At 58.8% G+C, this 20,990-nt stretch overlaps 1 protein-coding gene across 7 annotated transcripts in view; it reads right to left on the reverse strand.

Annotated features, from left to right (window-relative positions):
• Positions 1 to 224: 224 nt before the first annotated feature.
• Positions 225 to 20,990, reverse strand: part of Tnrc18 (trinucleotide repeat containing 18) — a 91,555-nt gene continuing 70,789 nt past the window's right edge. For all 7 annotated transcript variants that reach the window (XM_047533488.1, XM_047533492.1, XM_047533491.1 and 4 more), the window contains 12 exons: positions 19,158 to 19,585; positions 14,765 to 14,917; positions 13,959 to 14,100; positions 12,012 to 12,129; positions 11,561 to 11,636; positions 11,346 to 11,454; positions 8,737 to 8,853; positions 7,874 to 8,038; positions 6,094 to 7,451; positions 2,688 to 2,924; positions 2,442 to 2,516; positions 225 to 1,768 (listed from right to left, as the gene is read on the reverse strand). In XM_047533488.1, the coding sequence (XP_047389444.1) occupies positions 1,562 to 1,768; positions 2,442 to 2,516; positions 2,688 to 2,924; positions 6,094 to 7,451; positions 7,874 to 8,038; positions 8,737 to 8,853; positions 11,346 to 11,454; positions 11,561 to 11,636; positions 12,012 to 12,129; positions 13,959 to 14,100; positions 14,765 to 14,917; positions 19,158 to 19,585 (3,185 nt within the window). In that variant the 3' untranslated portion in view covers positions 225 to 1,561. The remainder of the gene's footprint in view (positions 1,769 to 2,441; positions 2,517 to 2,687; positions 2,925 to 6,093; positions 7,452 to 7,873; positions 8,039 to 8,736; positions 8,854 to 11,345; positions 11,455 to 11,560; positions 11,637 to 12,011; positions 12,130 to 13,958; positions 14,101 to 14,764; positions 14,918 to 19,157; positions 19,586 to 20,990) is intronic.

Below are 20,990 nucleotides of genomic sequence, written 5' to 3' on the forward strand. Positions count from 1 at the left end.
CTGAGCCCTGGACAGGCAGCTGGTGCAACTGAGAAGCAGCTTTTAATGTCCCCCGTTTAAATTAGCTCAAATTTCAACAGCCACATGTGGCCAGTGACCACCGGGCCAGCCTTCAGACTCCCTCCGCCCTCCACTGTCCTGCAGTGGCAGGCTCCCCCCAGAACAGGGCCCCCAGCCCACCCCAGGTCCCGAAATGAACCACTCCAAGCGATGGTATTTTTCCAATTGAATCTTTTTTTCTTTTCTTTTCTTTTTTTTTTTTATGAAAAAGATCACACAGAATTTGCCAACAAACAAAATTCCAAAAGTAACAAAAAAAAAAAAAAAAAAAAAAAGGAAAACAATTCCCCCAAAAAACAAAACCGAAGTCTGGCTTTCCTTCCCTCAAGATTGTCTGCTGGAGGCCTCGGGTCCCACGGCGGGGGCTGGTTAAGTGCTTGCTGGGCCCGCAGAGGCACTGGGCTGGCGGCTCCCTCCCTCCCTCTCCCTAACTCTTTCTCGGCTGGGGGCGCGTACAGTACAGTGGGCTAGGTGGGTGTGCCGGGGGCTGGGGCCAGTGAAGCCGGGCGCTAGACACTCACAATCTAACAGGAAATAAAAAATAATATTCTGCACGTCAGAATGTGTTCGCTTTTTTTTTTATAATTTCATAGCTATTTTTCACAGTTTTAAAAAGTTTATATTTATATATATTTATATATATTTATCTTTATATATATAATTAAAAAGTTGACTCCATTTAAAGGCTTATGATACAGGGGCGGGTGAGTCTCTTGGTACAATAAAACTGTACAGGTTAGAACTGCTGCCTCCCCTCCTGGGCGGGGAGGGGCTGGGCGTGGCTGGAGCGAGGGTTTCAGCACCATTGGGATTTTCTGTAGTGTGAGGGTCTGGGCTGGGGGCAGGCCCTTGCCAGGGCCAACTGCCACCAGGCGGATGCTCCTGGGCTCCCCCTCGCCCTGCTCTGTTCCCCAAGTCCAGGCCATCCTGAGAGGGTGGAGGCCACAGGCACTCAGCAGCCTGGCACGGTAGGTGAGGATGGCTGGCATGGGTTCCCACGTCCCGTGGGGGAGGTCTGGGTGGACTCCATGCTGAGGGTGGCTGGGGCCCAGAGCGAGCGTCAGTTGGGTTCTAGGGAACCCCTCCCACCGAGCGCCCGTCTGCGGGGCCTGGGGCGCCTGCCCCGCTGGGCCTGGAGGGCCTGCCTCGACAAGTGCTTACAAGGTGCTGGGAGGCACGGCCTTTCCGCGCTGCGACTGCCCTGGGTGGCCAGCAGAGCCACACCGACAGCAGAGAGGAGCCCCGTCCTGGGGCGCTGAGGGGTTGGGAGGGTGGGGCCGGAGGCGTGTGCACATGGGCGCACACACGTGCATGCATACGGGCACACACATGTACACACACTCACTTGCCGGGCATCCGCGTGCACACCTGGCCACATGCACACGCCCACGGGCACACTGGCATGCACACAACGCACATGGTCCCACGCCGTGGCAGTGATGGCGAGGGCTCCCTGGGGGCCCCCAGGGCGCGAGGAAGCAGGGGGCCCGGTGGGCGGAGCTCAGCAGAGCACGGGCACGCCGTCCGTGGAGAAGATCATGCCCGTGGTGGGCTCATAGGTGCCCGCGAGGTAGTACAGGCCCTCGCTGTCCTGGTACCTCTTGGTCTTCAGCATCTGCTCGTACTGCTCCAGGCCCACCACCAGGCACTTGTGCGACACAGTCTGCACGTCGTTCTCGTCCACGTGTGAGGACTGGTACAGGGCACGCTGCAGGGGCACAGCAGGGCCTCAGGGCGGGCGTGGGGCAGGGGAACCCTCCCGACCAGAGGAACCTGGGATGCCTCGAGTGGAGACCCAGAGACAGACAGATCTAGAGAGACAGGCAGAGATCTAGAGAGGCAGGCAGAGATCTAGAGAGGCAGGCAGACAGAGATCTAGAGAGACAGAGATCTAGAGAGACAGAGATCTAGAGAGACAGGCAGAGATCTAGAGAGACAGGCAGAGATCTAGAGAGGCAGGCAGACAGATGGAGATCTAGAGACAGGCAGACAGAGATCTAGAGAGACAGACAGGCAGACAGAGATCTAGAGAGACAGGCAGACAGACACAGATCTAGAGAGACAGGCAGACAGACAAGAGATCTAGAGAGACAGGCAGACAGACAGAGATCTAGAGAGACAGGCAGAAGTGACCAAGAGATCAAGAGACCAGGAGAGACTGAGGGACTAAGGACAAGGAAGGACAGAGACATAAGACAGGAGCAGACTGGGAGACCCTGAGACAGGCAGAGGTGAGACCAGGAGAGACAGATGAGAGCTTGGCACCTCAAAGCCAGAGACAGGCAAGAGGCCAGGGTGGGCAGAGCCCTGAGTCCAAGCGCAGGACCCTGCCTGTCTGTGCTGGGAGAAGGTGGTGCCCAGCGCACGGGACACCCGCCTACCTCCATGAAGTCCTTCCTCTGGCTGGAGGCCCTCAGGGCAGCAGGAAGGCTGCGGCCAGACTTCTGGTCCCAGTGCTGTTGGGGAACAAACCCGGGACTGTGGGTAACCCAGGCCCTACGGCAGGGCTGCTGCCCCCAGCAGGCTAGACCAGCCTCAACCTCCTCCTCTGGTCAGACTGTTGCTGCCCAGCACCCAGAATGGCCCGGACCCAGGAGGAGGACACCTTGCTGGCCCCCTGGGCTCACCTGGCCCTCGTGGAACTGCTTGCCCGGGCTGGTCTCCTCGGGGTGGTAGAACCACTTAACCCGAACCACCATGTTGTTGCCCCAGGACTCCCACATGCTCTGGATGCGGCCGATGTAGGGCAGGTTGGGGCGGCCGGCCGACAGGAACACCGCGCAGTCTCCGATGCGGATCATCTCTTTGCCGCGCACGATGGCCTTGTAGAAGAGCTTGCGGGCCTTGCCCTTCATGCCACGACGCTGCAGGAGATGCCAGTCAGGCAAGGGCCAGGGGCCTGTGGCCCGTCACACTGCAGGGCCCTTACCCAGCAGGGCCTGGCACCTGCGTCAATCTCAGGGGCTAGAGGGAAGGGACAGGAGAGTCCCCGGTCTTCCCCGGGTCTTCTCTCGCTGGGGAAGCCCCTTTCAGCTCTCTGACATGCCAGGAACAGGAGGGACTTTACTGACTAGGGGTTTTGTAGCTAAAAGGGACTCCCAGCTCTCCCAGAGCACGGCCAGCACGGTACAGCCAGACCCAGGCACGCACATGGACCCCACCTCTCCGCGCCCGCTGTGAAGACTCACTCACTGCCCAGGCCCAGCACTGCCCTCGCCTCCTCACTGGGTGCCACCACCCTGAGGCCCCGCTGCACAGCCTGTTTCCAAGCCTCCAGCAGCGCAGCCTCAGGGCTAAGGGTCACATGCCACCCTGGGTGTGGGTCAACTCTGCCCTCCACCAGCACAGCTGCCCACCGACCCAGCACCAGCCAGATGCATTGAGGCTTTGTTTATTCACTCAACAAACACGTTCTCAGGGCCCAGGCCACTCTCGGAGATCCTAGCCCCATGACGCCGTCCCTTGGAGAGAAGGTCCTCCAAGAGGCGGGCCACGCCAAGGCTTAGCAGAAGCCGCAGGTTCTCACCTCAACTAGACTCCACAACTCCTGGTGTTGGACAAGCCTGCGCTGGGGAGCCTACGTGCCCGCCTCCTGCCTTAGCACAGCCCTTCTCCTCTTAACCCTTGGTGGCCTTCTCATCAGCCAGGCCACTCATTTCTCTGCATGTGCTGTAAAATGCTCAGATTGCCTTCAGCTCAGACACAGAGGACGCCACGGTTGCTAAGCAACTTGATGACAGCAGTTATGGTTTTTGGCATCAGGCAGCTACTCCCTTCAAGGATGGCCCCCTCATCCAATGAGGTCCCCTGTGAAGCTGATCCCACCCCTTTGGTGGGCACAGGATTTGGTCTGACCAATCAGAGCATCACAACTCCCTACTGGCCATGTGACTGGCTCAGGGCTGAACCAGGACCAGGCCAGACATCCAACCAGCTTTAGTGTAAACTCGCAGGAGACACTTCCTTCTGTCACTTAGCTGGCAGAACAGAGCTGAGAGCTACTGGACTTTCCTGTTGCCCAGGGAGGGGCTGTCGGCACGGAGGAAGGAGAAAGAAACTGAAGAGTGGAGCGTGGACCTGAGAGTGGGTCTAAGGGCAGCCCTCGAGTTCCCAGGTCCCCCTGTACCTGCAGCTGCACCCCTGACCCTTCCTGCTTGGTGTTTAAGCCAGTTATTTAAGGCTCCTGTGGCTGCAGCTCCGAGCCTCACTGACACTGGCACTGGAACTGCAAACAGCAGATGCCAAATGAGCGCAGGCAGCAGTCGCGGGGCAGGGTGAGACGTGCCTCTCCTCAGCTCAGAGGCTGTCCCCTTATGCAGCCCTCAGATAAAGCACTTGCAGGGATTCGGGCCCGGGGGACCCGGGGGGACCCGTCCTTGCAGCCTGCAGCCAAGATTCTATGAGGATCTAGCATTCTGGCTGGGCCTCTCAAGTGGTGGCCTGGCCGAGGGGCTCCTTGAGCTGGTAGCCAGCAATCCATGAGGATTTAAATCCATGATCCTGTGCCCCGGGGATCAGGAAAGCCAGGCTCAAGTCAGGGTCCCAGTGATGATGGAGACCCCAGCTGCCGCATGCTCCGCACCCTGCTGACAGCAGGCTCCCTGGTGGGGAGCAGCCTAGGGCAGAGGAAGCTGCTATCCCACTTCTGAGGGCTTCTGACTGCCCTGGCCGCACATCGAGAGCCCCAGAAGGCAGCAGTCACGACTGAGACCCCCAGAGCTGTTTCAGGGTACCCCAGCCTCTCTAGCCTCACAAGCTGCCCACACTTGGCGCACGTGCCAGCAGCTTCCCAAGCTCTGAGGTGGTGTGCAGACACCCCAAGCCTGTCCCTGCCAACCCCAAAGCTGCTGGACTTGCCCTGGTCCGTGTGATGGAGACGTGGCCCAGGGTGGCAGTACCGGGAGATGGGGGGTGCAACTGGGAGTGCCCCTGAAGGGGATGGTGAGCCTGAGCACCCCCCGGCCACGAGGTGAGCGCTGCTCTGCCACTCACTCCCCACATGGCTGTCCAACACCCCTGCCTCAGACCTAAAGTAAAGGGTCTGTTTCTCTAAACTGCAAGCCAAAGCCGACCTCGGCCCTGATAGGTTAATCCTCTCTAGTACTTTGTTACAGCGACAGAAAAAAAGCTAACACGCTGGCTCTTTCTGCCCAGGGGTGTGGGATGGACTGGTGACTCCGAGGACTATTCTCATTCTCCACAGAGAAGCTTCTAGAAGAGGTACTGACAACTTCCTCCCCTGAGAAGTGCGTGTGTGCACAGGTGTGAATGGGTGTGCACCTGTACGGCATGTGTGCTTGTGTGTGCAGTGTATTCACACATGCCTGTGTGTATGGAAGACACACAGCAGAGTGGGCTGGGAGGGCTCCTTCTGCACAACCAGGCCCTGCCATCAGGGTGGCCGCAGGTCCCAGGAATACTCTTTCTGGGCTGCATTGGTGGACACATGGTCCATGGCCAGGCCAAGGACTTGGCACTTCTGCTGCCAAGCAAAGGGAAGTGGCGCCTTCTACCAGGACCACACGCTGGTGGCCGACGGCCTCAAGATGCAGCCTCTGAAGTCAGAGTAGGGCTGGGGAGATAGCTCAGGGGGTAGAGTGCTTGCCTCGCACGCACCAGGCCCCGAGTTCAATCCCCAGCATCGCCAAAAAAAAAAAAAAAAAAAAAAAAGAGCTTGAAGTCAGAATAGCTGAAAAGGAGATGAGTGCGAAGGACCCGGGCTGGACAGCCAGCAAGGTCTGAAGGTCCCCGCTGTCCTGCCCCCGGGGGACAGCCCCGCATCAACCCTTGCATGTGCTGTATTTGGGCTCTAGGCAGGAAGCTCTCGCCCTGCAAACCAGGGGGCAGGGCCACTCGGCTAAGGGCCTGGGCTCTGGAGTCAGCAAGCCTTGAAAGCCATTTGCCCCCCCATAATATGGGGCGTGGCCTCACCCTCACCCCAACCCTCCTCCCTGGGGCTGCTGGGAGCTGAGGGGCAGGCAGGGCCTGGTGGGGAGCACCCAGAGGAAGGCCTTGGAACCTCAGCCTGGTTACCTGGGTGGGTTTCCCAAACCACTTCCAGAGCTGCCGGGCAGGCAGGAAGGCGGCAATCTTGGGCCGGTTCTCCACAGACGGCAGGCGCTGCCGCTTGGCCAACTCCTTGGTAGTGGGCAGGTGGACGCCCTCTCTCTTTTTGGGTCGGCTCTTGGCCCCCGCCCCAGCCTGAGCCTTGGGTTGCAGAGGCTGAGGGGGCTGCGGTGGAGGGGCCGGGGGCTGGGCAGCGGGCACCTTCTTGCCCGTGGAGTGGGCCGAGGAGCGTGCCTTGCTGGCCTGCTTGGGGGCCTTAGCGGGGAGGGCCGGCTGGGTGGAGGGGCCGGCCGCAGGGGCAGGAGCTGCCTCATCATCAGAGCTGCAGGAAGAGTCCTCGTCTGTGGTGGAGGAAGAGGAGGAGGAGGAAGAGGAAGAGGAGGAGGAGGAGGAGGAAGAGGACGAAGATGAAGAGGAAGAGGAAGAGGAGGAGGAGGAGGATGAAGAGGAGGAGGAAGAGGAGGAGGAAGAGGAGGAGGAAGAAGAGGAGGAAGAGGAAGAGGAAGAGGCGGGGGAGGATGCCCTAGAGCTGGAGGCGCTGCAGTTCCGGCCCCCTGCCCGGCTGTCCTCCCCGTTCTTCTCGCCGTCCTCCTCGCCTTCTGTCTCTGAGCCGCTGCTGCTGCTGCTACTGCTGCTGCTGCTGCTGCTGCCACTGCTGCTGCTGGTCTCTGACTCCTCAGCCCCATCCTGCTCAGCCTGGGCCTTGTCCGGGCTCTTGGGGTTCCCAGGGTCCTCCAACGGCAGCCCTGGCCCAGGCTCCTGGGCAAGGTCCCCCTCCAGGGCCTTGGGCCAGGCCATCTTGGGCTCGCTACTGCCTGCCGCAGGGGGCAGGCCAGCCAGGCCCAGCAGGCTCTTGGGTTCCTGCCAGCCTCCAGCCCCTGGGTCCTCCCGGAGGAGTAGGGCCTCTTTGGCCTTCTTGCTTTTGGGGGATGTGACCCCCTCATGGTCCAGTTTGACAAGCAGCTCAGCCTCCTCCCCTGGCCTCCGAGCACCCTTGGCACCCGACTCCTCTGAGGCCCGAGCCTTCTTGGGCTTGGGGCGGGTGGCGGGCATGGTGATCGGCATGGTGATGAGGGGGGCCGGGGTCAGGGCTGCAGCTGGGGCCGGCAGCTCTCCAAAGGGCTCAGGAGCTGGGCAGCTGGCGAAGGTGGGTGGCGCTGGGCTGGGCTGGGGAGGTGCCGGGCGAGCCTTGGGGGCCTTGGCCCGCTTGTCCACAGGTTCTGGAGGGCTCTTCTTGGAACTTGGGGTGCTGATGGGCTCCAGGGTCAAGGGGGTGCTGGGAACCTCATCTGTGGAGACCCCCTCCTCCAGGACAGTGGCTCTGTCTAGAAAACAGAAGAGGACAAGTGGAGGCTGGGGTGGGGACCACAGTGGTCTGGGCTGGGCTTCGTGGTGGGAGAGCAGGGTTCCTGGGTCAGGAAGCCCTGCCACTCTGGCTGGGCCTCAGGATGGGCGGCTCTTGCACCTCATCCTGGGTGTGCTGGCCCTGAGTGGCCTCGGGTGGTCCTGGCTCACAGTCAAAGCACTCTCCTCTGGGAGCGCATGAAACGCACCAGGCCGAAGCTCCGCTCTGCCTCTGACCACACAGCTCGCCTCCCTGGGCCCACTGCCTAATTCCCAAGTGGGCAGGACTGCCTAGCAGTGCTGCTCTTACAGAGATGAGGACTGGTCACTGCACAGACCCTCGCGCTCCAGGTTCTGGCTCCTCAAGTAGCCCCCACCCGACCCTAAGCCTGGGCCAACATACCGCCCTTGGCTTTGGTGCTGGGCTTTCGCCCACGCCCCCGCGCCTTGGCTCCTGGTTCCTCAGACCCTGGGGTGGCGCCCTCTTTGCCTTCCCCGGTGTCTTTGCTGGTCTTCCGGCTGCGGCGCTTGGCGCTCGGCACCAGGAGGGCTGGGGATGGCTCAGCACCTGCAAGGCAGACAGTGGCTCAGGCCTGGCTCCCTGCTCTGAGTTCCTGGATCACCGTTTGGGGTGGGGAACAGGGACATCAGGTGGCTGATGCAAGCTGGACTCCCCTGATGGATGTGTGGTCCAGCCGTGGGGTGGCACAGGCACATGGTCACTCAGCAGCTCAGCACACCAAAGAACCTGAAACTCACGGGCTGAACAAAGGTGCTGACTCTGAAGAGCTCTGAGGTCACCCACCCCAAGAAGTCAGGCAGTGTGAGCAAATCTTGCTGCTGCCTCTTAGAGGGGGACCTGGAGGAGTCACTGACCTCTGAGCCCAAGCCACAAAGGCCAAGGCAAGGATTCAGTGCCATGGTGCCCACGTGGAGCTTGGAACCATCAACAACACCTGATCAGCCTCCCACCATCTGGGCATCCAGGCCTGAGGCTGCCCTCGCGAGGCCACGGGGTCCACCTGGCAGCCCCAAGATCCCCACTCCCCGGCCCCCTCTGGGAGTCCCCGCCCCCTGCTTCTGCCATTTCTACCCACTGTGGGTTCCAATGGTGCAAATGGCAGGCAGAGGCCAGAGTGAGACTGGAGGAGGAGGAGACCTAGAAGCCGAGGGACAGGAGTCTGTGCTGCCAGGGGAGCCAGGCAAGGGCCCGGTGGGTGGCACCCAGGACAGCAGGAACCCCAGCCTCACATGCTGGGCACTCACACTGGATCTTATAGTCGGGTGGCAGGAGGCGGATGTGTGAGAGAGGGATCCTGCCCGTGTCTCCATCATCAAACTCCACGGTAATGAGGTCCCCGTCATCCTCCAGGTCCAGTAACCCTGCAGGGGAGGGGTAAGTCAGCGGGCCCCAGGGCTCTGGCAGTGTACTGGGGCATGAGGGTGAGGGGGCAGCGGAGACCAGCACGCAGGCGGCACAGCAAGGGGACTGGGAATGTGTGCGCTGCAGCGCAGCAGTGGGCAGGCCCCCATTTCTAGTGGAGCACGTGTCCTGGAGTTCAGGTCCACCAGGCAGCGGAGCACACACGCCTGTGCCTGCTCACTCTCAAGACCCCCCGAAGCAGCAGCAAATGACCACCAGAGCACCGGAGAGGGAAGAGGCCACGAACACCTGGGGACCGACTCTGGCCTCAGCTTTGCTGCTGTCAGGTGACTGAAAGGAGGTGACCACAATGAGGAGGAGGCCAAGGAGGGGGGTCGCTAGCCCTGGACAGGCTGAGTGTCACCTGAGCAGCATGGGCTGGGAGGTCTGTCTAGCTCTGATCCGAAAGATGGAGGCGCCAGAGAGAAGGGTGGGGGCCACACCAAGCAAGGGGTGAGCCCGACATCTGCTCCTGAAGGACAACGCCAGCCCTCTCCCTGACACAGAAGCTAAGCCTGTATCCCCAAGAACACAGGCCCTGCGGAAGGGAAGAGACCTATGTACTGGAACTTGGGATCCCCTAACAAACTGCCTGCCCAGCGTCACCAAGCCTCGCTCGGCCAGAGCCTCTGATTTCAGCACCCTCTCTCTTTGCCAGGGATCACCAAGGTCAGCAGGAGAGCATCCAGCAAACAGCGCAGTGGGCGGCACCTGTGTGGGCAAGGGGAGCCCAGAGGGAGAGGGGCTGGAGGCCTGGCGAACAGACACAGCCTCAGAAATTTTCTTACAAAAGATAACGCATAGGTACGGCAGAAAGATTTTTTGTTTTTCCAAGAAACATTCAGGGAATAAGAAAGAACTCTTGAAAAAATTTTAAATGACAGCAGAAATTTTCAAATGCAAGAGAACAAAAGGATTTAGAAGATCACATGGAGAAAATCTCCCATAAAATTGAACAAAAAATAAAGAAATGGACAATAAATGAGAAAGAGATACACACACCAGGAGCCACCAGACTAGTGGGAGTTCCAGGGACCACAGATGGAGTGAGAGACTCAACTATCCAAGTGGTACAGAGCAGAAAAGCTTCCAGGACTGGAGGGATTTGCTACAGAATCAAGAGCCCCGTCGTCCCCAAATACCTGGCATAAAGAAACGGAGAGAAAACCCACATGCAGCTCCAGATCTAGGGATAATGAGAAGGTCCTAAACGTTTCCAGAGGGAGAAAAAGTAGGTCTCAAAGGTCTGGGAATTGTAATGGCCACTAATTTCTCAAACAGCTGAATAAAAATCAAAGACTTTGAAATGGTATGGGGAGATTCTTTCTAATCTAGAATTTATACCCAACTCAACTATAAAGAACAAGGGTAAAGAGATTACAGGCATGCAAGAATTTGAGAAACTTTATATTTTTTTAGTACCAGGGACTGAACCCAGGGGCTCTTAACCACTGAGCCACTGTCTCCAGCCCTTTTTTATTTTGAGACAGGGTCTTGCTAAATTGCTTAGAGCCTCACTAAGTTGCTAAGGCTAGTCTTGAACTCATGATCCTCCTGCCTCAGCCTCCCAAACCACTGGGATTACAGGCGTGCATCACCGCATCCGGCTTGAGAAACTCGTTTTCTAGGGACTCTCTCAGAAAGTTATGAAGATCCTCTACTAAAATGAGGGGGTTAGCCTAGAAAGAGAAAGATGTGAGATGCCACACAGAAGCCCAGAGGAGCCCCAGAACGCTGGGAGGGAAAGGCTAAGACTCCAAGTGGCACCATAACCTGAGCCTGGAAGGCAGCCTCCCCTCAGGGTACCAGAGGTGAAGAGCTCTGAGGCTGGAACCCAAGACAAACTCTTCCCGTATTAACAGGACTTCCAGGGCTTTGATGCTCAATGAGTGATAAAAAATGGGAAAAATAAACCTTCCCAGCCCAACCCCAGTGGCTGGGACTGGACCTCAGGTCTCACGTCCCCGGTCCTCCAGCCCCAGCCCTGCTTCCCTCTTGGTCACACGAACATCGGGGAGCGGAGGAGTGAGCACGCCTGGCAAGTAGGAATTTGACTTGGTCTAACCAACATCCCCGAGTGTCATATCTTCTGTTTGCCAGCGTCCCTGTCTATACCGCCTGGGATGCCTGTTACTTGTCTGCCCCTCTTCCATCCTGTCTTCTGCTGGGGACGCCATCAAAGCCCTGTGCTTGGGGCTGGGGTTGTGGCCCAGAGGTACAGCGCTTGGTATGAGGCCTGGGGTTTGATCCTCAGCACCACATAAAAATAAAATAAAGGTGCTGCGTCACCTACAACTGAAAAATACATACAAATAAAAAAGCCCTGTGGTTTGGGGTCACATGAGTCAACAAAAATCTCTGCGATTAAGTCAGTCAGATTTGGGTTTGGTGACCAAATAAGTCCACAGTGGCACGTTAGGAGACGGGCAGCGGCCGGAAGGGGGCCTCTCACCTCGGACCACAGTGCCGGGGTACAGGCAGCGGTACTGCTGGCTCCAGTAAGCTGCGATCCTGGTCCCTTGGGGCAGGAAGCGAGTGGAGGCCGGCCTCACGTCGATGATCTGGAGAGCAAGGGATTGAGCACCAGGGGTGACCAGGAACAGAGGTGTGGCCGCGGCCTGGGCCCCGCCCCCAGCCTCGGAGCCCCGCCTCCCGCCCCCCACTCACCGCCTCCTGCAGCAGCTGCTCCAGGCAGTAGATGTGGGGCCGGTTCCCGCGCTCGCCCTCCACCACCACGCGGTATCTGTGAGGCCAGGGCAAACGCGGGTGAGGTGGCAGAGGCCAGAGACCCTTGGGGGATGCCGACCTGCTACGTCCCCTCCTGGCCAGGCCTCCTCGTCCCTGGAACTAGGGGCTGTGGAGCATGCCGACCCCGAGAGGCCACCATGCATTCCAGTGCCTTCCCGTGAGCCCCTGGCCACTGAGGAGCGGCCATGCCCAGCTGGAGCCCCTCCGCTGGCAGGGCCCACCCAGCACACCTCCCACCTGTGGGGGCCTGGCAGACCTCAGCGTCCAGCCACATCCCCTCCCGCTTCTGTGGAGGGAAGCCATGGCCCAGAAAGGAGCAGCACTCGGCCCAGAGAGGCGCAGCAAGGCAGCCCGCCCCGCCCCCACTCACATGTCCGGTGAGTGGACGGTCTGCACGTGCCCGGCGTACAGCAGCTTGTCATCCATGGGGATGAGCACGCGCAGGCCGTCCTTCAGCTCGTCCTTGTCGATGATGCAGGAGCGCGGGGCTGCGGGGGTGGGCAGGGAGGCTGGCTGGAGCAGAGGGCTCTGGGAGACCTGGCCTCCTCCCCAGCCTGCCCATGGCAGCCCTGCCAGGCGAGTCTGCAGGTACACACTGGGTGTGCCTGAGTACGAGGGACCTGTACCAACTGGCACCAAGGGCACACACAGGGAGGGGCAGGTAGGTGTGACCCAGGGGTGACCACCTGTGACACTGCCCCTCCTCCATTCCAAAGAACCCCAGCCGGGTGAAGCTCTGGGTCACAGCACCACCCCACCCTCAGCACTGCCCTCTATCCTGACGTCCAGGGCCCCCACTGCTGCCCCCTCAGCCGAACATCTCCTCCAGTTTTCCGCCACCTGGGGCAGGTTTTCTGGGGACACCAACATCACCAGCTGCCAGCCCTACCGCCCCGGGCCTGCTCACGAGCCCGCTTTGGGCTGCCCACCCAAGCTCTCCTTAGTCCTCCTCTGCCTGCTCTTCCTTCTGAGTGGGACCTTTTACCTGGTCCCCTGTCATCAGCATATGTTAAAAAGACCCAGGCAGCGGAGGAGGTGGCCTGCACCCATAATCCCAGCCGCTCGCTCGCCTGCCTGTAATCCAGGCTGAGGCAGGAGGATTGCGAGTTCAAAGCCAGCCTCAGCAACTTAGTGAGGCCCTAAGCAACTCAGCAAGACCCTGTCTCTAAATAAAATATAAAAAGGGCTGGGATGTGGCTCAGTGGTTAAGTGCCCCTGGGTTCAATCCCTAGTACCAAAAAAATACCCAAAAAAACAAAGACCCAGAGAGTTCTGGGGTTCCAGAACAAGGGGCGTACTTCTCCATCCATCTGCCACCACCTGGGCAGAGGGCACTTCCCACACCTTGACCTGGGTGGCCAAAGGCAGAAGGGGCAGCATACAAGGTCCTAGACCTGAGTGGCCGCTTGGGCTCCCTCTGGCCCTCGCAAACCTCCGCCTGCATCTCAGGGTCACTGTGCCCCCAGGGCCAGGGTCCAGCACAGTGCACGACACACAGAACCGAGTGCCACAACCCATTCCCCGGCGCCTCGGCACTCCATCACGGTGGGGCTAGCCCGCTGCACAGCCACCTGCCACCCTGCAGATCCCCAACCCAAAAGCCACCTGCCACCCTGCAGATCCCCAACCCAAAAGTGATCGTGCAGCCAGCTGCTCAGAGCAGCAGGGGACAGAGCGCACGCCTCACAACAGCCCAGTTGCTGCTTTCCGCAGTTCATATCCAGGATCCCTCCTCTGAGCTCAGACCGAGTCATGACTTCCTCGGGATGTCCAACAGATACCCCAAACTCCCATTATCAAACCCCAGACTGTGCTGTCCCCCCACCAAGTCTCCATCACTAGCCCTCGTCTCCTCTCTCCAGCTCAAAGGTCCCACCCCCACCTCCCTCCAGCCTCCCTCCGAACAGGCTCAACCTGCCTGTCTCCCCACCGCTGCCCCAAGCAGGTCCAGACGCTACCCGCACTACCTAGATGGTCACAACCTCCTGCCTCCCGGAGCCTCCAGTACGCTCACTGCAGCAGGCAGGGGGCTTACTTCAACACCCTGATGACACTGCTCTCCCACACCCTGGGACAGCCGTGTTCCTTGGGATGAGCACCATATCCCTGGCCAAGGTCCCAGAGGCTATGGGTGATCTGACCCTGCCTTCTCCAAGGTCCCAAGACTGATCCCCATAAACCCAAGCTTACTAAACCAGAGCTAAGTAGGCCTCCTTTCCATTTGCCTGAGGTGCCTCAGGGCCTTTGCACATGCTGTCAGCTGTGTCAGGCCAGGGCTCCAGCTCCTCCCAACACACACAGCCTCACAGTCACTCACCAGGGGTCAATGGCCGCTCCACAGCCCCGCCTCGTGGCAGGTGCTCATCCTCTGAGAAGCTCGAGTCCTGGTTGGGTTCAAAGTCCTCCTCAGCTGCCATGCTCTCCATTAGCTTGCTCACGGCGCCCCCCTTTCCCCGGTTCTGTGAATGGAGCACAGACCAACAGCTCAGGGGATACAGGAGTCCTGCCCTGCTGAGGTCCCTGGAAACCTAGGTCCACAGTCAGACTGTGGTGGCATCTGCCATGTGCACAACAGCAGGGGACCCCGGCAAACCTGAGGCCAGAGGGAAGGTGAAATGGGTTGCAACCAGCTGGCCAGGAACCGCACTCACTCAGCATGGTACTTAGTACTCGGCGCTCAGTGCCACCTGCATGTTCAACCCCCCTGCAGACACGAGAGTTTCCTCCTTAGAGGAAACTCCAGCCACATGCAGAGGGCTTGAGGAAACCCAGCCTGGGCTGCAGCTAGCAGCACAGGGGCACACCCGGGCACATCCTCTGTCCACTGTGTGAAGCCTACAAATCCCCGTGCGGACCTGGCATTGAGCGGGTGCCCCTGTCGCCAGACAGGCCTCATGGGAGTGGCCAGGTGACCCCCGACCCTGCTCAGAGTTCGGGGACTGCAGTGGGTCTGGCTCACCACGCCCTGGCTGCAGTGAGGGTAAACACAGAGCGTGTGGAGGGCCCTCGGGTAACGGCCCGGTCACAGGCGCACAGGGGGCCACAGGGCGGACTCCAGTGCTGCACCCCACGCTGGGGACCGGCCCAGGCCTGACCCCCGCGTGTACCTCCTGGAAGGCTCACCTCCTTCTTTGCCTCCTTCCCTTTGGCTTTGGCCTTGCTTCTCTTGGCAGCTGCCAGGGGCCCCGTGTGAGGGGCCCTGGCCTCGGGGGGCAGGGCGGGGACACGGGGCGGTGGCAGTGCAGCTCCCGACCCAGGCTCCTTCCCTTTCTTCTTCTGGAGGAGGAAAGAACAGCAGGGTGCTCAGGGGGCAGGACTCAGGGTCCCCGTCCTGCCCTCCCCTGGCTCAGCCCCTTCCAGGTCCCCCGACCCTGAGCACCACACCCCAAAGACCAGAACACCCTGTTCCCTGCAAGCACTTCTGATTTCGGTCTCGATTATTCCACTCTACTGTACATTCCTTGTTGCCCTCGAAGAGGGTGGCGCTGGCGTGGCTGGGTGTGAGTGACTCCTCTCCAGCAGTCCTGCTGGTGACAGCATGGCGCATCCCCCCAGAACGTCCCCCAAGCACACGCGACCGGGTGAACACGAAGGCCACACGGACACTTTAGCAGGGAATGTGCCAGGGCCCGCTCCGAGACCCTTCCCGGCGCGGGGCTGCCGTGCAGGGCGGTGGCTCCCTTGCTGCGCAGCAGCGGCAGATGTGCCGTGTGGAGGCCGCGGCTCACTCGGCCACCCTCCGACCTCACTCCTGTAGGCAGCTTACTCGGCCACTTTTTCAAATGATGCCAAAAATGAATTTTAAAAGAAAAAAAAAAAAAAAAAAAAAGACCCCAGCTTACAACCAGCTAGTTCTGGAGTACCAATTCCCGGAAGGGCATTTAAAGCCACTCAGCTGCCACCTAAGTGACTTCCACAACACCCCTGTTACTCCAGAGTCCCCGTAGTGAGGGGTAAGTTTCCCTGGCACCTCAAAAGTGCCCCAGCGCGGAGAAACACGCCCTCTCCCCTGCGCCGATGAGGCAGAACTGGAACTGGCCTAACCTTCTGAAATGGGCACCGTGCACGGCTTTGCTGACCCAAGCAAAGAACTGGGAACAACCTGGTGACCAGCAGCCTGTCATAGAAAGTGGCGCCTCCACACACACGGTGACAGCCTCTGTTCCAGCTGCTAACGTCGTGCTCTGACCAAGAGCCACCGACGAGGGAAACCAGCAACGCTCACGCTGTGAACTGGGGCGGGCAGGGGCCATGGGTGGAGGTGGGGGTGCGGACTGTGGGGCCAGCGGCGTGGCTCAGTGCCTGCCTAGCATGCGCCGGGCCCTGGATTCCACCCCCTGCACCACAAAGAATAAAATAAATAAATAAAAGAGATCAGTCAAGAACAAATGCACCGTGAGACTGCTGAAAATTAAGACCCAGGAAAAGGTAGGAGTGGGCAGACGTTCCTGAGACAGCTGAAGTCACAACAGCCCCATCAAACGTAAAATCCAAAGCAAAGAGCATCAGAAAGGACAAGAAGGGCAATGTCCCGGGCTCCTCTCGGAAATGCACACACACACGTGGTGTTTTCTGGTTTCTGATGCATGTTTTAACCCCGTTCATATCCTGAAAGCCCAGGCCTCTCGGGGTGGCAGGAGTGTCCCCGGACCCGCTGCCTCCTCCTCCTCCCCCCACCCCAGCCTGGACATCTTATCTCACAGCACGAGACTCCGCAGCTGTTCACGCAGGGGTGAAGGCAAGAGTCTCAGCAGATTTTTCCTTTCTTCCTTTTCTTTCTCTTCCAAATTACTGTCATTAACAGATAAATCCAATAACTTTTTCCCCTTTGATCAGAAAAATCATTTCTGGGAGCCCCCTCTGCCTTTTATTCTAATTTAAAAAAAAAAAATAGCTCCCAAAATGACAGAGGCTTTGACACCAAATAGAGATGTCCACCACTTTGGTAATTATGATGGCAGAAGTCCACTGGCAAACGAATCGCCAGCAGCCGCCTCAGCAGAGGCAGGAGGGGATGCTACCATGGATGGATACCCAGACTGTGCCACGATCTACAACCAGCCAGAAATATTGATTAAAAAAATCAAAGTAACGTAAAACCCCATAAGGTTAAGTTGGGCATGGTGGTGCACGCCTGTAATCCCAGCAGCTCAAGAGGATAGCGAGTTCAAAGCCAGCCTCAGCTAGGCCCTAAGCAACTCAGCGAGACCCTGTCGCTAAATAAAATACAAAAAAGGGCTAGGGATGTGGCTCAATGGATAAGTGCCCCTGGGTTCAATCCCCAGTACCGAAACAACAGCCCATAAGGTAGAAATGCATGATATAACATTATAAATTAAGTTTAAATAAGAGGCGGGACATAAAAACAGATCTCAAACCAATGCTGACCATGGTTACTCCCGGGTGGTTCTCTGGGGGTTGAGTCTCCTTCTGCTGACAACTAACCTAGGCTCTCTTGCCCCACCACCAAAAGGCTGGGGCTGGCTGAGCCCAGCATCCTCTCCCCTAACCACCCAGATATGCAGATGCCAGGATTGGGCTCCAGGGGCTCCGACAGAAGGCGTCATGCTGGGGAAGGCCACAGGGGCAGTGTGAACTGGTGATAGGGCCCAGGCTGTGGCGAGAGACACACAGTGTGGACAGCTCTGGTGAACATGGCCACTGTCCCAGCAGGTACCTGCCCTCTTGTGGGCCACCTGGGAAGTGCGGTTACCATGAGAAACCTACTTCACGGCCATCCTCACTTATCGGCACTTACTTTCTGTGGTTTCGGGTACCTGCAGCCAACCACAGTCTGAAAACTCAGGATGCCCGAGTTTCAGGAATGAACAATTCATCAATCTGCTGCTCTGAGTAAGGTGATGAAAGCCATGAGCCCCTGCGGCATTCTGTCCCATTCCGCTCAGGATACGGATGGTCCTCTGTCCAGCATGTTCACACTGTACGCCCACCTGCCCTGGGCCACTCGGCAGCCACCTCAGTCCTCAAGACAACAGTGGTGGTATGGCAGCCCAGGGGTCAGGACCGTCTGCAGTCTGGGCCATCACTGAGGGTCCTGGAATGTTCCCCCACAGATAAGGGGGGCGGTGACCGTACACATGGTAAAGCAGGTGGAGTATGTCTGGGCCTACTTTGGGTTTCCTGGTATTATTATTATTATTATTATTATTATACATCCTGGTGCCTTTTCTCTAAGGCCTCGTTAAATTGCCACGGTTGGTCTTGAATTTGGTGATCCTCCTACCTCAGTCTCCCAAGTCACAGGAATCACAGGAGTGTACCACCATGCCCAGCAAATCAATTTCTGAGCCTAATCCCTTTCCATCTTTATTCCTAAAAGGTCATTGTTACTGCTCATCCTCTATCAGGGACTCGAGGTAGAGTCCTCATGCAGAATACTGTGGACAGCTGGCCATCAAGCCTGAACACAATCATTTAAGCAGGCAGTCACTGACCATGAGCTTCCTAGCAGCAAGTGCAAAAGGGGGAACATGTCCAGTACCATAGGGTTCTCAAAAAGCAAGTTTTCTTAATCTGGAGTATCCATGGAGACAATTCAGGAAACTTATGAGCAGCAAATGTAGCTCAGTGACAAAAAGTGTTCACTTAGCATGAATGAAGCCTTGGGTTTGATCTCAACACACACACACACACACAAATCCCACCTCTGTTTCACCTCTTTTTATGTTTTTACCTCTTAAGAAATTAAGTTTTCCTGCAGATGAAGAGTGGAGGCCACAAACCTCAACGGCATGGGCAGTGCCGGTGCAGCTGCCACCAACAGGAACCACAGGGACCCACACTCAACAGTTACCACAGGCACCCTGGAATGTCCCTACTAGACCCACTGCCAGATCACCTTATTAAACACATTCACAAAGGGGCAGGTCTGGCACCAGATCACAAATGGGCTTTTTTGATACTCTGACAATGGCATTTCAGCCTCACTCTTCTCCATGGGTTCTGCTGGGATTTGGACTACAGTCTCCCAAGTGTGCTGAAGGGTTGAAGGCTGGGTTCCCTGGATGGCCCTACTGGAAGATGGTAGAACTTCAGGAAGTAGGGCCAACAGGACCCCTTGGGTCACTGGGGACATGCCCCTGAAGGGAGACCACCCCATTCCTTGCCCTCCGTACTCCCTGGCTGGCTGAGTGAGCAGGTTTGGCTCCACCACAGCCCCTGCCAGGGCTTGCCGGCCTCACCACAGGCCCAGAACAATGGGGCCAATCCCTCATGTTTCAGAACCCCCAAAACTGAGAGCCAGAGGAAACCTTTCTTTTTGTGAACTAATTATCTCAGGTACTTTTGCTATAATGCTGGAAAGCCAACTAATGCGGCCCGGGTATTTATCCACATTTTTAAATGTTATCCTGAGATGTGGTCAAGAGATCAAGGGCTCTGCAGGGAAGGGGCAGCAAACAGGGCGGCGGTGGGCACAGGCTAACATGGAGCCACTTCCCGAGACTAGGGAACCCCAGCCTCCTTCCCACGGCCCCCACCTGTGCTGAGCCCCTACCTTCCTGGGGTCCTTCCTGTCCTTGGCACGGCCGGTGTCCTTGCGCGGGCTCACGGCGCCGCCCTTGCCCCCGCGGCTGGGCTTGGGGGCCGGCGCTGCGGTGCTGGGCGCGGGCGCTGCGGCTGAGGCGTCGTGCAGGAAGATGCGCTCGCTGCGGCGCCGGGTCCACAAGTCGTCGTCGCTGGCCTCAGGCCCCGCCTCGAAGCCGGGCTCCTTGGGGCCCCGCAGCTTACGGGCCTTGCGCCCCTTCTCTGCGGCCAGCTTGGCCTTGTCCGGGCTGGTGGGGCCTGGGCCTCGGGCGCTGGGCGGGGGCACGGCCAGGGAGGGGCTCGGCTCCCCAAGTCCCTTCTTGGGCCGCAGCAGCCCGGCAGGCGACGGCTTGCGCACCTTGACCTCACTCTCCGAGTCGGTGTACTCGAACTCTGTGCCTGGACGTGGGAGGAGGTGGGGGCTGTGGGAGGCTCTCCGGGGCTGCTCCTCCCATCCACCCAGCCTGCTGGCCGCCAGCAGCAAGGCTACAGGCCCATTTCTCCCAGGGGCTGTGCTCCTGGGGGAGCTCTTCTGTTTTCAGGAGAGGAAACTGAGGCCCAGAAAAGCGTGGGACTTGCCCAGGCCCCTTCCTGTCCCCACCGCTGGCTGACCAGGTGCTGCTTCCAACCTTCACCCCAAGGGCTCCGCTGAGAACTAGGTCCTGGACCCACCTGAGCCCCCCAGCACCTCCCATGTGGCCCCTGGAAACCCCAGAAGACAGGCAGGGGAAGGGAGGCTGCACACCTGCGAGGCCCGCAGGGAGGCTGGGAAAGCCCTCAGAAAAGCCCCAAACCTCAGGGCCTCTCTCTCAGGGCTTCGATGCCGCCCCACTGCTAGGAGAGCCCTGCTGACCCAGCCCCTCCTCTCATGGTCAGGCGGACACAGCATCCCTTGTCACAGCCAGGGACCTGCTCTGGGGGCTCCTTTGCCACATAATCTCCAATTAACTGCAGAGCCACCTGGCTCTAGCCCACCACCGATTGTCCCCCACCCTCTCTAACCTCCTGGCTTTTGCTTCCACAGGCCCCTCTGCCTGAAGCACCACTTCCTCCAACGTCAACTTGGAAAATCCCTGACTCCACTGTAGAGAGGCCCACTCAGCACCTCCCCCACCTCCGCCGCCCTCCCTCCAGCATCCTGTCTGTCCACAGCTCCCTCCTGTGGCACCACCACATCAAGGCCCACCCTGCCTGCTCCACCTCCCAGAGGTGGCTGGGAATTCTGAGGTCTGGTGCCCCAGCAAAGCATGCAAGTGAGGAGCTGGTGGTAGTACCTCCTGGGACAGGCTGGAGCCCAGGGAGGAGCAGTCTGAGACAGCCTGTTGGGATCACAGCACCCCACACCGCCACCACCAGCACAGAAGCCAAGACCAGGGCTCCATCTCAGCCCTGTCAACCCATTGCTGCAGCTGGGGGCCTGTTCAAAGGATTTGGGGGGAGGGGTAGGCTTGGCCCCAAAAGAGGCAGCCACAGCAGGGACAGACAGGGGTCACCCACCCGGAGTCACGCGCAGAGTTTACTGATGCCATTAGTTTTAACTAATCTGTTAACAGAATTCGGTGTTTGTTAACACCGAACGGAGGGCGCTAGGGATTTTCATGGTTGATGGGATTCAGGCTGTAATACTCAGCTCAGGCTTCAGGGTTCTGCTTCTGGGCATAACAAAGTGGCTCTACCCAATGACAGCCCCTGTGGAAAACCACTGCAACACCTGGATGCATGGTCTGCTGCAGGTGTGCTGTGTAAGAAGCGGGTTTGGAGAGCGGATGGAGCAGCAGACAGAGGGGCCTGCTTGGGAGCAGGG

Source organism: Sciurus carolinensis, chromosome 18 (assembly GCF_902686445.1).
Source record: "Sciurus carolinensis chromosome 18, mSciCar1.2, whole genome shotgun sequence".
NCBI classification, from domain to species: domain Eukaryota; kingdom Metazoa; phylum Chordata; class Mammalia; order Rodentia; family Sciuridae; genus Sciurus; species Sciurus carolinensis.